The sequence below is a fragment of the Microcebus murinus genome, chromosome 11 (genome assembly GCF_040939455.1).
Source record: "Microcebus murinus isolate Inina chromosome 11, M.murinus_Inina_mat1.0, whole genome shotgun sequence".
Taxonomy (NCBI): Eukaryota; Metazoa; Chordata; class Mammalia; order Primates; family Cheirogaleidae; genus Microcebus; species Microcebus murinus.
This window is the reverse complement of record NC_134114.1, coordinates 32,390,700-32,406,058: the sequence shown is the minus strand read 5'-3', so window position 1 is coordinate 32,406,058 and position 15,359 is coordinate 32,390,700. Positions and strand designations below refer to the sequence as shown.

Sequence of the window (15,359 nt, the reverse complement as noted above, 5' to 3'; positions counted from 1 at the left end):
TACGGCTCAGACACAGTGAATAATTCCATGCCACCCATGAAGTCTTTAAAAAAATGTTATTGATTTAGTAGGAAAATAGTTGCAAACAACTACTTAGTCATAACTATTACATGAAAAATGTATTCAATAAAAAAGGCACACTGATAACCAAATTCATATTGTCAAATGGTAACATGAATTTCTAATACAAGCAAAAATTACTAGCTTTTCCCCCTCTGCTTACAAACCTCTTTTCCTTTTATTCTTATGATGCTTGTGCTCAATAACCAATTATATTGTGAGTTTCTTCAAGATATAAGCCAATTATTACAGATAAATGGCTAATATTCGTAAGAACTGTCCAAGACCCTTACAAATGACCAAATTTATAAATAAAATGAATAAAAGGTGAGTAAAGGAAAAGTTAACTGATCCCTTTAGATTATCTGAGATTTAGCAAGAGTGCCATGAAACGTGCAACAAAGTCATGTTGAGATGCAGCCCTGACCAGTTGGTTGGTGGACTCACAGGCTCCCAGGAACCTGGTTCAGGGTGTAAGATTCATAGTGGTGCCATAAATACATGCCATGGATTTTCAGGGTTGGAACTAGGATCATTGAATCTATGAATGCTAACATGCTAATTTATATCCTTGTTTAATCTAGGTTGTCAAAATGTTTTGTTTCAGGATTCCTTTACACTGCTAAAAATTATTAAGAATCCTAAAGATTGTGGTTTCATTTGGTTATACCTATTCCTATTTGCCATATTAAAAACTGAAAATGAACAAATTTAAAGTGCTAATTTGAAAAATTAAAATAATAAATTGATTTTGTTAAAATAAATAATATATTTTTGTAAAAATTATTGTACTTTACAAAACAGGATAAATTAGAATGAGAAGAGTGACATTGTTTACATTTTTTTTTTTTTTTTGAGACAGAGTCTCGCTTTGTTGCCCAGGCTAGAGTGAGTGCCATGGCATCAGCCTAGCTCACAGCAACCTCAAACTCCTGGGCTCAAGCAATCCTGCTGCCTCAGCCTCCTGAGTAGCTGGGACTACAGGCATGCGCCATCATGCCTGCCTAAGTTTTTCTATATATATTAGTTGGCCAATTAATTTCTTTCTATTTTTAGTAGAGATGGGGTCTCGCTCTTGCTCAGGCTGGTTTCGAACTCCTGACCTCGAGCAATCCACCTGCCTCGGCTTCCCAGAGTGCTAGGATTACAGGCGTGAGCCACCGCGCCCGGCCCATTGTTTTACATTTTTGCAAATCTGTTCAATGTCATACTTAACAGAACATGGCTGCTGTATTTTTATATCTACTTCTGAATTAAATCTGTTAGAATGTGTTGTTTTGGTTGAGTATATGAATAAAATCTGGCCTCACACATGTCTATAGTGGGAAAAAGGAGGATTATTTTAGTAACCTTTTCAGATAATTGTGAAAGTCCGTCTTTAACATTACATCAAAACTCAAATGGTAATTTCTTAAAGGTTCATTGAAATGGGAAATCTGAAACCCCATCAATAAACTTTTAGTACTTTGTTACGTTAAAATTCACCATTCCTCACCTCTAAGACCTGTCTTATAAGAAATACTAAAAGGAGTTCTTCAAGTTGAAAGAAAAGGATGTTAATTATATAAATACATAAACATATGAATGTATACAACTCACTGGTAAAGGTTAAGTACTTCAAATTTAGGATACTCTATACTGTAATTGTGGCATATAAATCACTTATAGCTTTAGTATGATAGTTAAAAGATGAAACTATTCAAAATAATAATAGCTATAATAAAAAAGATGTACATGTGACTTGAAAATTTAAAATGTGTTTGGGGATAGGTGGAGTAAAACTATATGTATGCAACAAAGTTAAATTGTTATCAGCTTAAAATAACCTGTTATCACTATCAGATGTTTTATGTAAGCCTCATGGTAACCACAAAGCAAAAAGCTATAGTAGATATTAGCTTTCCAACATTCTAATTTTCCCTTCAAAGGTCAAAGTTTTTCACTGGCAACAAAGACTATCAGTTGTTTTTCTTGAAGTGACAAGATCATTTCATTCTTTTTTGAGACATGTTTGCCATGTCAAACATGAGTAACCATCTATCAGTTTATCAGTAGTTCTTTCAAGTAAAAATGGTGTTCCATGCAAAGAAAGCAGCTAGTTCAGCTGACAACTCAAGTCTTTTAAGTGCTTTTCTTCAAGACAAACGTGATTACCTCAGTAGGCAGAAGTGCTTTATGTGTACTTCCCATGTGTCACACAGACAGAATATTAGTAAGCTGTGTACTCAAAGGTTGAGATTTAATAAAATTAATAATTTTTACAGCTTCATCAAGCACATTCATGTACGAAACTGCCTTTTCCCCACTTCTTCGCTGTGAATACATGGGGGTAAAGAATACAATGACTATTAGTAAAGTGTGGTACTACTGCCTTAATTCATGCTAAGGTGCCAGCATTTCCTCATCATTGCTTTTATATCGTCAGTGTAACTGTCAATTCAGTGAAAAATGGAAATAACATTTTAGTATATTGTGAAAATAGTATTGACTTTGTGGATTCCCTGGGTGTTAGGGAGCCACAGGGGTCCATGGTCCATACTTTGAGAACTGCTGCTCCAGGTACCAAGCACAGTGCCTCGTGCACAGTAGTAGCACTTATTTCAATACCTGGTTGCTGCATAAATGTTTGATTGTAGCTTGGATTTAGAAAGTCTTGTTTGACTTAGCATTCAACCAGAATTATTTTGCAACATGTTGCAGAACAGATTTAGATATTAGATTTAGATATTTAATTTAGATATCTAAATTAAAATGATTCAGAAAACAGAACCTCAAAGCCCAGCATTGTAACTGTTCAAAGCTGCTCCAAACTTAACTTTCCTCTAATGACAAAATTGGCTTCTTTTTCAGTGGTTCACTGAATGGACAGGGCCTGGTGTCTTAAAATTCTGGGAGTAAGCAGTGCCAGGCTGTTGGGCACCACCTGACAACTGGCCAGCAACCACTAGGCTTGGCCAGGGCTGTGGCTGTGGCTGTGGTTAGACAGATTTAGAATTAGTTATATTGGGAGCAGCATGATAATCCTGTTTTTCTTCTTGTTATGTGCCAAGTGGAATTTATCTAAGTGCTAAGTTCCCATACACTTTGTAAGAAGTAGGGGGTTCAGAGATCAACCAGTACCATGCTCTCTACTTGCCTCGGTAAGAACCCCTTAGCTTGATTCTTCTCTGAGGTATGTAACAAAGTATCTTTCTGAAACCTCTAATGGATTAAGTTCCCTCCCTCTGTCTCCCATCTGTAGTCACTTGTGAACTTATTTTAATGGGGAAGTCTTGTGAGTAGCAGCAATTAAAATCATGGGAAAATATTTGGCCATGGTCCACTGCTGACCTTGATCATAACCCTTCCCATGTTTAGCCACATCCCCAAAGAAAGCTAAGTGGCTAGTCTATAATTTGGCTATAAAGTTAAACTGGACACTAAGAATGACTGGGGAAACAGTTTTCCTTTCCTTCCACAGGCTTCTATAAGCATCTCCTGTCTCACAGAATTCCAAGATGACATTTTAATGATTAGATCAGTTTTCCCTCAAATAAAAAATTAGGGAGCATGGGCATGTGGTATTAGGTCCAAAGGAAGTCTAATCATAAGTGAGAGACGGGTTGTTGAAATCGAAAGAAATATCAAAGTATAAGATGTAGTGACATCTTACCATTTTCCATTGAGTTTCATTTACTTCTTTGTATTGAAGTTCATACTCCAGAACTATCCATCCTTTTTGAACATCCGCATTGGGTGGTGGTTCCCATCTCACTTGGATATCTGCATGAATTCCGGTTAAACTGATGTTCAGTAAAGTCCAGTTGAGGCCAATGGGTGGATCTGGTTGCACTGTGCAGTTCCACAGAGAATTAGTACACAGAGAGACACAACTTGATATTAATGGAGTGCTTTCTTCCGAAAAGACCAAATTACTTGATACATTTTCATTGTTCATACTCTTAATTCTTCTAATATTCCCATCGGTATAACTGTCACATTCTAAGAGAGTACCATTTTTTACTTAAGAATGATCTGTTTTTAATTTTTAAAATCCCTTTCAAAAATTCTTGTAAAAAATCTGATCACTAACTTTTTTTGAAGATCTGACATATTTTACATTTCTCCCATCCAAGTATAATCAGGCCCAACTCTGATTCACCAGGCCTGTCTCTGCTTAGCTTCTGAGATTAGAAGAGATCATGTGCATTCAGGGTGGTATGGCCATAGACATATTTTTTTTTTTTTTTGAGACAGAGTCTCACATCTTTCTGCACACTCTGCTAATGCTCTTTAGCACCATGGTCTTCCTAGCTACATGTGATCATTTCTTCAGTTATAAGAAGGAAGACATTATAGTACTCTCTTAAATGGTAAGGATTCAGTGTTTTTTTACTTTACTGTCTTTTACTTAATTGCCACATGAACAATTTGAAATAGCATTTTGCTCAGTTTTTATTGATATCATCTACATTCTAAGGTAGATCTCTTGCATTCTGCTTATTAAGATCTCAAAGACCACCAGGCTGATGAAGAAAGATGTAGATTCCAAAGAGTCCAAATTTGACTAATCATGACTACATTTTGAAAACTGAATTGGAAGGGTATGCAAAATGGCCAGACTACACATGCCCACATAATGGCAGTAATAACTCATCCTTCTGGATTTGTTGAGGAATCCTGATAATTGAAGCTCAACCCTCTAAGTGACCATAGTATAAAAATGTTTTTGGTGGAAGATTTTCTAAAACTTCTTACTCATTTTGAATCTTAAAAGTTTCCTTTTCCACTGTAAATAGAGGATTTTGGAGAAGACTTGGTACCACCATATATATAATATATGGCACAATAATAATCCCTCCTTGACCTCCATACATACATTCACATGCCATACTTGAAAATTCCTTTGACATTTGACATTAATGTCAATTACTTTTGACATTAATGTCAAAATTAATTTGACATTTAAAAAGTATCTGAAAGTTAATATAGCCCCGAACAAGCTCCTGGTCTTCCTTTTCCAAAACTGCTCTTCTTCCCTCTTCCTCATCTCTGTTAACTCTTCCTTGACTCATCTTTCCCTCACCACCTCACATTCCATCAGCTGTACTTTCAAGATGTACCCAGAATCCACCCCTTCTCATCACCTGTACCTCTATAACCTGGTCCTGACCATTGTTGCTTTCACCCTTCTTGCTGTATTCTCCTCCTCACCATTCTTCCTCCAGTCTGTTCTCTACACAGTCCTCAGTAAAGTGGACACAGTGATGATCTTAACATGTAAATTAGATCATATCACTCGTCATCTGAAATCCTCCACAGACTTCCTACCGCACGTCAAGTGAAAGCCAAAGTCATTACCACGGCATAGAAGGTTCTATAGATCGACTCTCTATCTGTCAGGTCTGGCCTCTCTCCAGTCTCTCCGCCTACTCTGTACTGTTTGTTTCTTGATTGAGGAGAGGCATTCTCCCACTTCAGCATCTTTACTGTTGCTATGTCCTTTGCTAAGATGCCCTTGCCTCAGATACACACACGATAACCCTCTTATTTCCTTCTTTACTCCAGTATCAGTGACTCAGGAAAGCCGATCCAGATAACTCTACTTAACATTGCAATCTCTGCAACACTCTGACTCTCCTTCCCTATATTTCTCCATAGCATTGTTGCTTTCCACCCTCACTGGGGTTAAATCCCACCAGGGCAGATATTTTCTATCTCCAGCACATACAACACTGCCTGGCCCATGGAAAAGACACAGTAAATATTTGCTGAATGAATGACAAAATGTCTAATTAATATATCACTTTAAATCCAAAGAATAGCGCTGTGAAGCAGTAGAATCCATACATAATACATGGGAAAACTGAGGCTTGCAGTGATTGACATCCTTCTTAAGATCTACTAGGGTTACCTCAGTCTTTTGTTCTTTTACTCTCAGGCGCCTTGCCCCCTGCTATTGTGTTGTAATCCTGTCATTTTTGCCTTGATCATCTCAGTCTTCTAATCTCTCTACCTCTAGGCTGTCCCACTCCAAACCACCCTCCACACTGCCCCAAGATTTCTTTTAAACTGGAACATACATATTTTTTGAGGAAGTATTTTAGCAACACTATTTCCACATCCGTTAGGCCATTTGGTACTTCTGCCTATAATAAAAATGTCATTTATTGAATGCATACACTATGCCAGCTCCTAATTAAGTGATTCCTGTGGTAGGTAATTTATAATTCCCATTCTACAGATGATGGTTCTGGAGCTTAGGAAAGTTTTAAAAACACTCCTTTGTGTTTTTAACACAAAACAGTGCAGGGAGTCAACTCTTAAACTACAGAGATTCCCAGAGAATCCCAGAGAATAGTAAAGTTTTGGACCTGTGTTTCTCCAACTCATGGTGGGAGAAAGTGAAGAGGCAGCTGATATGTGCTCAAGGCTGAGTGAGGCATTATGTTTGGCGGCAGCAGCACTGTGCGGATATAAAGATAAATAAGATTAAGTCTCTAACTTCAGGCTAGAAGAAATCTCAGAAATTGAGGCATAAATAACATGATAGGTGGTATTGTGTGGCCTCAAGAGAGGGCGCATGGCTTCTAGGTTCAAATCCCAGCACTACCTACTTACCAGCTGTTTGATAACTCGTTATTTAACTGCTCTGAGCTCCAGTTTCATCATCTATAAAATGGGAATTATAATAGAACTTATCTTATATCACTATTATACCTGACACACAGTAAGTCCTTTGTAAGTGTTAGCTATTATTATCTTCAGGTCATTTCCCTATTTAAACATTTACAAAAGTACCTTGTGGCAATAAGATAAAGTCCACATTCCTTTGTGGAGCTCACAAGACCTGATGGAGATGATTTCTCCAGCTGGCCAGTAGGCCTGCCTAACTGTTCCTGAGTCCTTAAACACTCTGTGCTGTTTGTCACTTTTGGAATTTAGTAGCTGTTGGAAGGCACAGTCCACTGTGATACCTGGCAACTCTCACTCATGCTGTAAGAGATAACTGAACTTCCACCCTTTCTCTATGGAGCCCTTTCTCATCCCTCGGGCCCAGCCAATAATTCATGCCTTTGGCCACCACTTTGGTCATTCTGTATTCCACACACCTTGAGTCCAGCACCTACTACATTGTACTAAAATTATTTGTGTACATGCCCAATTCCCCTCTTGGACTGTATCTTACTCATTCTATAGCCACCATCCCCAGCACAGTGCCTGAGCAAGTCAGCCAGCTAAATGAGGAGGTTTGGTTATTGGCAGGGATGGGTTAGAACACAGTCCTTAACCCAGTATTCTTTATACTACCCCCTTCAACTATCTTATTAGCTGTAGCTCAATAACCACACCCATGGATGTTAGGACATATATGAAATTGTCTCTCCAAACTGTGCAACTGGGTTATCTTTTTTGCTTGTTACAGTTTTCTCAATATTTTCCCTCAAACCCAAACTATATGATTTTATTTGTTTCCATCTGCAGCTTCAAGCCACATTCTCCTGTCTCTTCCAGTGTGCTCATGCCCAGGGAACCACCCATGAGAGCAGCACATCTGAGAGAAGTGACAAGGAATTCCTATAAGCAACACATGAGCTTATGTGGATAGATTTTGAGGCACCAAGATCAGTTACTCAAAGTCCTTCTTTGATTCTATTTTGCTGTTTATACTATTGCAGTATAAACACTAATATACTAAATATAGTTGTTTGCTTTGCTTTGTTTTATTTCCCTCTGTGTCCACATGCTGGGCAAAGGATCCTCTGTTTGCATCTTTCATTTAATCCATTGAGCTGATGATCTCCAATGCTTGTTTTGAGATCTTATAAACATGTCTTTAAATGGTTTATGGCTGTTTTGTAAATGTAAAATTCCAGAATTATTATAGTTTCTGATAAAGAAAATCTAGGCTTTGATTATAGCAATGATAGAAGTCAAAACCCAGTGTATTTCAGTAGATCTGAATATAATCATCATATTAGACAATTAAGAGAGAAGAAATCTTAAGAGAATATTAAGTTCACCCCTTGCAGTGGCACACAAGAATGCAATCCAGCTTTAAAGACCTAAAGGAAAAAACTCCACAAGGCTCCCATTCTAGTCTTCACAACGTTTACTGCCAGGCCGCTTTATGTTAGAGTCAACTTAAACTACTCCTGCCCTTTTTCTCTTGTTCACCAGCTGAACCCATCTCCAGCAAAATAGATCTCCATGTACTGATAAACACTATTACAGTCTTCCTACTTGGTTACATTTGGACATTGAAGGCTTTCCCAATTACTTAGTCTGAACCTATGTCAAACGAAACACAAACCTGTGATTTACCTATTTCCTCAACAGAGAAACACTTCTGATCCACTGTACCACCATTGCTAGTTAGCTTGATACAGTAAGGTATCCAAATGGAGGTATATGACGAATTAAAGTAACAGCTGTTTTCTCCAGCGGAGACATAATCGGGGCATTCTTTCCATTCTTGGGTCCATTCTTGAGTGCTCCTGAAATGGAGAATAAAAAAGAATAATCATTCCAAAAATCATGCCACAGCTTAAGTCAAAGTGAGGTGCTTGACAGTCAGATTCAATAAACTGGAACACAAATACTTTGTGAGGAAATATTTTAGCAACACCATTTCCACATCTGTGAGCAATATCATCAGTGTCTAAAGGCTACTAGGAGGCCATTTGGTACTTCTGCCTATAATAAAAGCATCATTTATTGAATGCATATTCTATGCCGGCTCCTAAATTAAGTGATTCCTATGGTAGGTATTATATTCATTCACATTCTATGTGATGATTCTAGGGGTTCTGGGGCTTAGGGAGGTTTTAAAAATGTTCCCTTATTAAAATAGTGCAGAGAGTCATTCCCCAAATTATACAGAACCCCAGAGGATCCCAGAAAACAGTGAAGCTTTGGACCTGGGTGCTTTTCCAACTCGTAGTGGGAGAAAGTGAGGAGCCAGCTGATGTGTGCTCTACGCTGAGGGATACATTATGTTTGGCACCAGTGCTGTGCAGATATAATGATAAATAAGATTAAGTCCCTAACTTCAGGATGCAAGAAGACTCAGAAATTCTCATTGCAGCACTCTTTTTGGTCTCATGCACTCATTCTGTTGATATTCAATGAGAACTGATTATGTACAAAACACTGTGCTATACACTCTTGGGAGATTCACACATTTCTAAAGAATTATTCCTGCCTCAGGGGGAAAAAACTAAAAAACAACATATTAATACAAAGCAGTGTGGATGAGTGCTCATTAGCAGTGCCCATTAGGGTCTCTAAAAGTTCAGAAGAGGGAATGATTTTTCTAGCTCATTATGGAAGGTTTCAAGGTAGAGGTGGGGTTTTTAGCAACTTTAAAGGACAGGTACAAGTTTAATAGATGGCAACAAGGCAAGGAAAGGAGGGAACAAAGTAGTTAAAGACAGTGAAGTAAGGAAGTATGGGAACGAATGTGGTGAGGGGAGCAGGAGGCAATGGAATGACAGGAAATAATTTTCTTAAATTAGAATTGCTGCTTGGGTGGGTGGGGTCATTCCTTATCCCCTTTTTACCCACTAACTTATCAGTTAAGATGAGGATTTATAAGTCAAGGGGACATAAAACCATGTAATCTTCCATGGAGGAAGAGGGAGGTAGGAATGACCCTGTGCAGGCAGAGGTGCCTGTGGCTGGCAGGCCAGACAGTGCAGGTTTGGAACCATCCCTCTGCTGGGACAGGTGCTGGGTAGCAATGGGTGAGGAAGACACTGTAGGCCTGGAAGGGAGGGAGGAGAAGACACATGTTGTCTTCATTACAGCTGTTTCTCAGGCTGGTCTGTTTGGCACTAGGAGGAACCAGTGCAGTATCAGGGGGTCCTTGAGACAGCTGCTCATCAGCTGTTGGAAAGAACTTGGGATTAAAATGGCAGAGACTGCCGGGTCTAAGATAGTGAATTGTTACTTAAATTCTGGTTGAGATTCTTAGAAGTTGAATATCACTGGATGAGAGGGATATTCATCCCTGATGGGAATGGTAAGTGGCTAAATGATAGAAGAAAGGATCAAGTGTGTTTGTGTGTATGTGTGTCAATGCATGTACATGTGTTTAGAGTAGCAGGAACAAGATTTAAAAAATTAGGGATAAGTGGGTCATTGAACTACATACTATGGTTAATTTGATATTGACATTCAAACTAAATAAAAGTGCTTTGAAGAGAATGGCTTAAGATTGCCCAGGGAATGAGGCTTTCATATACTAGTAGAGGAGATATCAAATACATTTGGCAAAATCAATAATGTAAAAGCTAGAAAATTCAAAGTATTAAGATGTTCTAAAGATACAGAATAGTGCTTAGCAGGTCTGGATTTAGAACACGGAGATTATCTCTGGTGTGTTTCACATAGCTTCTCAACTTTGGCATGTCAGTACCCTGGTCCCCATGAGGACTGTGTGAAAAACCCTTGTTTAGATTATCACAAATCCATTAACTCCACAGGACAAACAAGTTAAAGCACTTATGTTAAGCATGATGGATCAAGAACAGCTATTTCAAAACACAACTCTCAATTTTATTCTTCCTTAACCAAAGTTGAATTTTACTTTAAATAAATATTCCAAACTTATTTTTTTAAAGTATTAAATCTAGACAAATAGAGTTATAAAACAGATATTCTGTCATCTCTCTTCACTGGGTTGACTTTCTACACAGAAGACCAAAGCCAATTTATGGCAGCTACTCTTTCCTGCTCTTACTCCCCCAAATTAAGTCCTTTAGGTTTGTTCCCAGACTATCTTGTGAAATAGGAGTGAGAACCATAGAAAAAGACTATCATTAAACATCAGAATAAAAAGCAAATGAAATATTTTCCATCTAAAGGTAACCAATTGGGAAAGAAATCATAAAAATAAAACATTTATGTTTCAGCGGCAATTGTTTTCATGTCATACAGCTCATGTGGTTTTGGCTTAAGATTTAACACTTTCCTTAGGGGAAAAAGATATAATAACAATGCCCTTTCTCCCTTTTAATTTCCCCCACAACCTTGCAAGAAAAACAAAATTTCTTTTGTAAGGCCAGGATAATTTTTGGAGGGGAATTTGGGTTGAGACGTCAGAAGTGGGGGATATATCCTTAAGGACCAAGTGTAGATATGCCCATTTCCTTTGGAAACAAGGCATTTACATGCAAGCAACTGAGAGCGGAGCAGCTCAGACACGCTTCACAGGGCCTCCTTTTGCCATGCTTGTGATCTGCATTCATGCCGTGTCCCTTCCAAGCTCCAAGGCTGAATTTGGCACCATCTCCATCACAGGGAAGCCGAGACTGTTTTGAATCAGCTGCCCCGACACGTTGAAGCTGCTTCTTCTGCCAGCTCACCTGGCAAGGAGCAGAGCTAAGGAAAACATGTGACTGCCTGTGGGGCTGTGCCCGAACTGTCCTGTTGACAGCCCGATGTGTTTAGATTCCATTACGCTTTAGATGCCAAGGCCAGGCCAGCGAACTGAATGCCCACTGCACCACCCCCACTCTGCTCCTTTCTGCCTTCACTGATTCCGGGTTTGGATAAAATCATGTTACAGTTTTATTTTTGCATCAGGGATGGGAAGCATGATTCTGTAGTTTCAGGAGTTGTAACTGAATTCTCAGAAATCATGACAAGAGTCAGAAAATGCATTTAATTGTCCTCTTTGTGTAAGTGGGCAATGACAAGTGTAATACATATGTGCACTGGTCAGTGCAGCCCGGTCCCGATACTCCTAACGCCTCAATTCAACCCATCACAGATAAATTGGGCTGTGGGCTTCTGCTAAAATAGTTTGGCTAAAATATTCAAAATAGCTATATTTTTATAGAAAACACAAAATATTGATTTTGCAAATTTTGGTTGTCACTTAATCATGAGGTTACACTTGGCGTGTTTATGATGTGACAATTTTTACCCCCGGGATTCCAAACTCCACTAGGGCAAAACCTGAGACATTCTTCTGAATATGCCTGAAATTTCCCCACCATCTGGCCACATTTTCAGCAGCATCCTTGTTAGTACAGAGCCTGGGTTTGGATGCTGAAAGGACTGGGGACTGCAAAAGAGTCTTGCAGAGTCACGTCGCCGTGACAGATGATGGTAAGAGACAAAGGTATATTTGTGATGCCTTAATACCTTTGGATTTCTCCTTTTGCTCACATTCAGATTTGGTGATTATTAACGTGGTGAAAAAACTATTTTCATAAAGTGGGTCCAGCTCAAGATGTTATTCTGCTATTTCTGTGTTCAATTCGGTTCATTGTGCCTGGACAAGTAGCTTACTTTATTTGTTTTGATTCAGCTGGCTCTCTGAGTTGTGGAAGTAAAGCATAAAAATTGCACTTACTGAGCCTCTTTCTACATGTACAAATAACATAATCAATTCCAAACATATTCAAAAGTGTTACCAAACACACTAACTTCATGTCTCAATGTATTTATACAAATCTTCTTTGCTGACCGGCCCCTATCTCCTGCAGTGTCAGCTGCAAGGAAAAAAATAATGTATTTGGTGCCCAATCACCTCATCTTTGTGTGCCCTTTGGGGTACGTCCAAGAGACTTCTCTCAAACCTAGAAGGTGGGGAAGGCCAGCCTTGGTTGCTAACTCAAAGTATTTGTTATCTGCAAATTAAAAACCCAGCTTTGCATTAAAAATGGTCTCATGGCATATCAATAATCATAAACTATAAAGAATAAAAATCATTTTTATAGCCCAGAAATTAGCATTCTATATCATTATTTTAAATTGTTATTATTATGCCACCAGTAAGAATAATAGCTACCATTTACTCAGTACTTATTATGTGTGACACACTCTGCCAAGGGTGTTTCATGTATTGTCTAATAAAATCCTCACAAGAATCCATGAGGCAAGTATACTATCTCTATTCTGCAAATAAGGAGGCTGAGTTGTGCAGAGACAATGCTGAGAATTACTTGGTAAGACAGTGCCACAGCCAGGCTGAAGGTTTGGTGGCCCCCTGAGCTCATGTCCTCAACTGCTCACTGCATCTTTCTTCCCTTTCCCAGCTCCTCTATGGGGTAGACAGCATCATCCTCAGAATAATGAACAATAAGGGCCTAAAGGAAGGGGCCTCACTAACCCTGCATCTTGGCTTAGGCCTTCCCTGGGGGTTGGGTGGAAAAGAAGAAATGATACAGTGTTTAAGCCTAAAATTAAAAAAATGGAAAAAAGGTACAATGTAAGAGTAAACAGAAAAGGAAATAATGCCAGGTGAGGGGAAAGAAATAAACTATTTGGGTGGTAACTATGTTGAAAAATCTTTGTTTCATTCTTCCCCTGCTATTTTACAGGATCATTGGTAAAAATGTAAGAGAAAAGTATTACAGTCCTTTGTTGAATACATCTAATTAAGGAAGAATGTAGTCTATGCTACACATAGAAACCAAGATGTATCTTTTAGATAGTACATCTTTTCAAAAAACATCCAAAGTTTTTATTTTTTTTTTACCACAAATAAAGTAAAATTCAAAGCCCTATTTGACAGTCTGTCCCTAATTAACTCTCTGTCTCCTTCCCATATTACTCTCCCCGTTTTCAATTTTGTGCCATCTGTGATGTCCTCTGCTTTCCTTGAACATGCCAAAGCTGCCCCAGGGCCTTTGCACTTGCAATTTCCTCTGCCTGGACAAGCTTTCTCCCAGACATTCACATGGCCCCTCCCACTTTATTTATGTCTCTGCTCCATACCACATTCAAGAGGGCTCCTATGAACTCCCATTTCAAATAGAACTCAAGCCCCTTACGCACACTCCCTCACCCACGTGCACACACCCATGGGTATCCACACACACTCTCACTCACATTTTGATACACTCACTCTCACATGCTATCATGCACATGCACACACTTACACACGGTGCTGATGTTCTTTATCCTCTTTCTAGTTTTATTTTCCTTATTAACCTATATTGGTATAATATAGGTAACCTATATTAACCCCTACCAGTTGACATGTTATTTATTTTTTTTTATTGCCGATCTCCCCCCATTGGAAAGAAATATCCATGAGACCAAGGTTTTTAACTTTTTGTAATCCCTGCTCTATCTCCGGTGTCTAAAATAGTACTCAGCATACAGTAAGGGCTTAATTTTTTTTCAATAAATGAATGAATGATACTTTTAGGTTATTAAAATAAATCACTTCCATTCCTACACTGCAATTGATTCAGTATATTTTAGTCAGCACATCCATGGAAAGAAAAATCAGAAAGGCACGAAGTCTGCACCTTCTAATATAGAACAGCTGTACAGATCCTGGGTGCTTTAAACCATGGTGAACCTCATCTGTCCAGTGGCATGAGAAAGTCTCTAGTTCAGGTGAACGGCACTTGGTGAATTTAGGCTTCCCAGAAGAATCTAGAATAAAAAAAAGGCAAGGCATGAAATCAGGAGTGTCATATGTGGTCCTAATAAAACACATATTTAAAGTGTTCCAAGAAGAAACTACTAGGATGAAGCCAGCATATTCTGTATCGAGGAGGTGACGCCAATGTCTTCCACAAAAGCTTTGCTCCTAGGTCATAGTTTCAGAACCTGTTGCTTGCCAGCGTCAGCCCTTGATTCTAGAGGCAAACCATTCTGCCTTTATTTCAAGCATTATTTCTTCGGACCTTTTTAAGAAATCAGAGCTAGAGATGAGGTTTTGGGTGCAGGTAGTTCATCTGGAAGGTGACCCCAGGAACTAGAAGTGAGGGGATGGGGGGAGTGGGAAGGGAAAAGAGAACAGCTAGTAATGTGTGTGTGATTGAACTGGTTATCACAGTGGCTAACTGGGGCCCAACCCCACTGGGGCCCCTCTGAGAAGCTGTGTAGAAAGGGCCTCATCGCTGTTTTATAGGATGGGAGGAGGCTGGGACATTCATCCACTGACTCACAGCACCCACTTGTTGAGGGGTTCCTTTGAGACATTAGCTCCCATGCACTTCCAGGCTGCACCTGCACATGGACTGAGGGTCCTTGCCTGGGAAGGCACTTGACTGTGCAAAGCAATGTGCAAGTTGGCAACTGGGAACCATATGGCTGTGCTGACATCAGGTGGACAGAGGGGATCTGGTGTGGGGACCACAGCATGCACTACAGGGCCATTTTTCTTTCTATAGATTTTTGAAAAAAAGTCACTTGTGTTTGCATTCTTTCACAAGATCAGCCAGGAAACTCCTTAAAAAGATGCCATCTCTAAACAAGTTATGGATACATACATGTTAATTTTAATTTAGGAAGTAGAGAATGCCTTCAGATCAGGATGTGCCTTGGTATCAAGGATATTAGCCAAAATT

General features: G+C 39.0%; 1 protein-coding gene across 4 annotated transcripts in view; it reads right to left on the bottom strand.

Moving 5' to 3' along the window:
- Positions 1–15,359, bottom strand: part of GHR (growth hormone receptor) — a 256,405-nt gene that overhangs the window by 11,568 nt on the left and 229,478 nt on the right. For all 4 annotated transcript variants that reach the window (XM_012777771.3, XM_012777772.3, XM_076007995.1 and 1 more), the window contains 3 exons: positions 14,310–14,439; positions 8,365–8,537; positions 3,713–3,891 (listed from right to left, as the gene is read on the bottom strand). In XM_012777771.3, the coding sequence (XP_012633225.2) occupies positions 3,713–3,891; positions 8,365–8,537; positions 14,310–14,439 (482 nt within the window). The remainder of the gene's footprint in view (positions 1–3,712; positions 3,892–8,364; positions 8,538–14,309; positions 14,440–15,359) is intronic.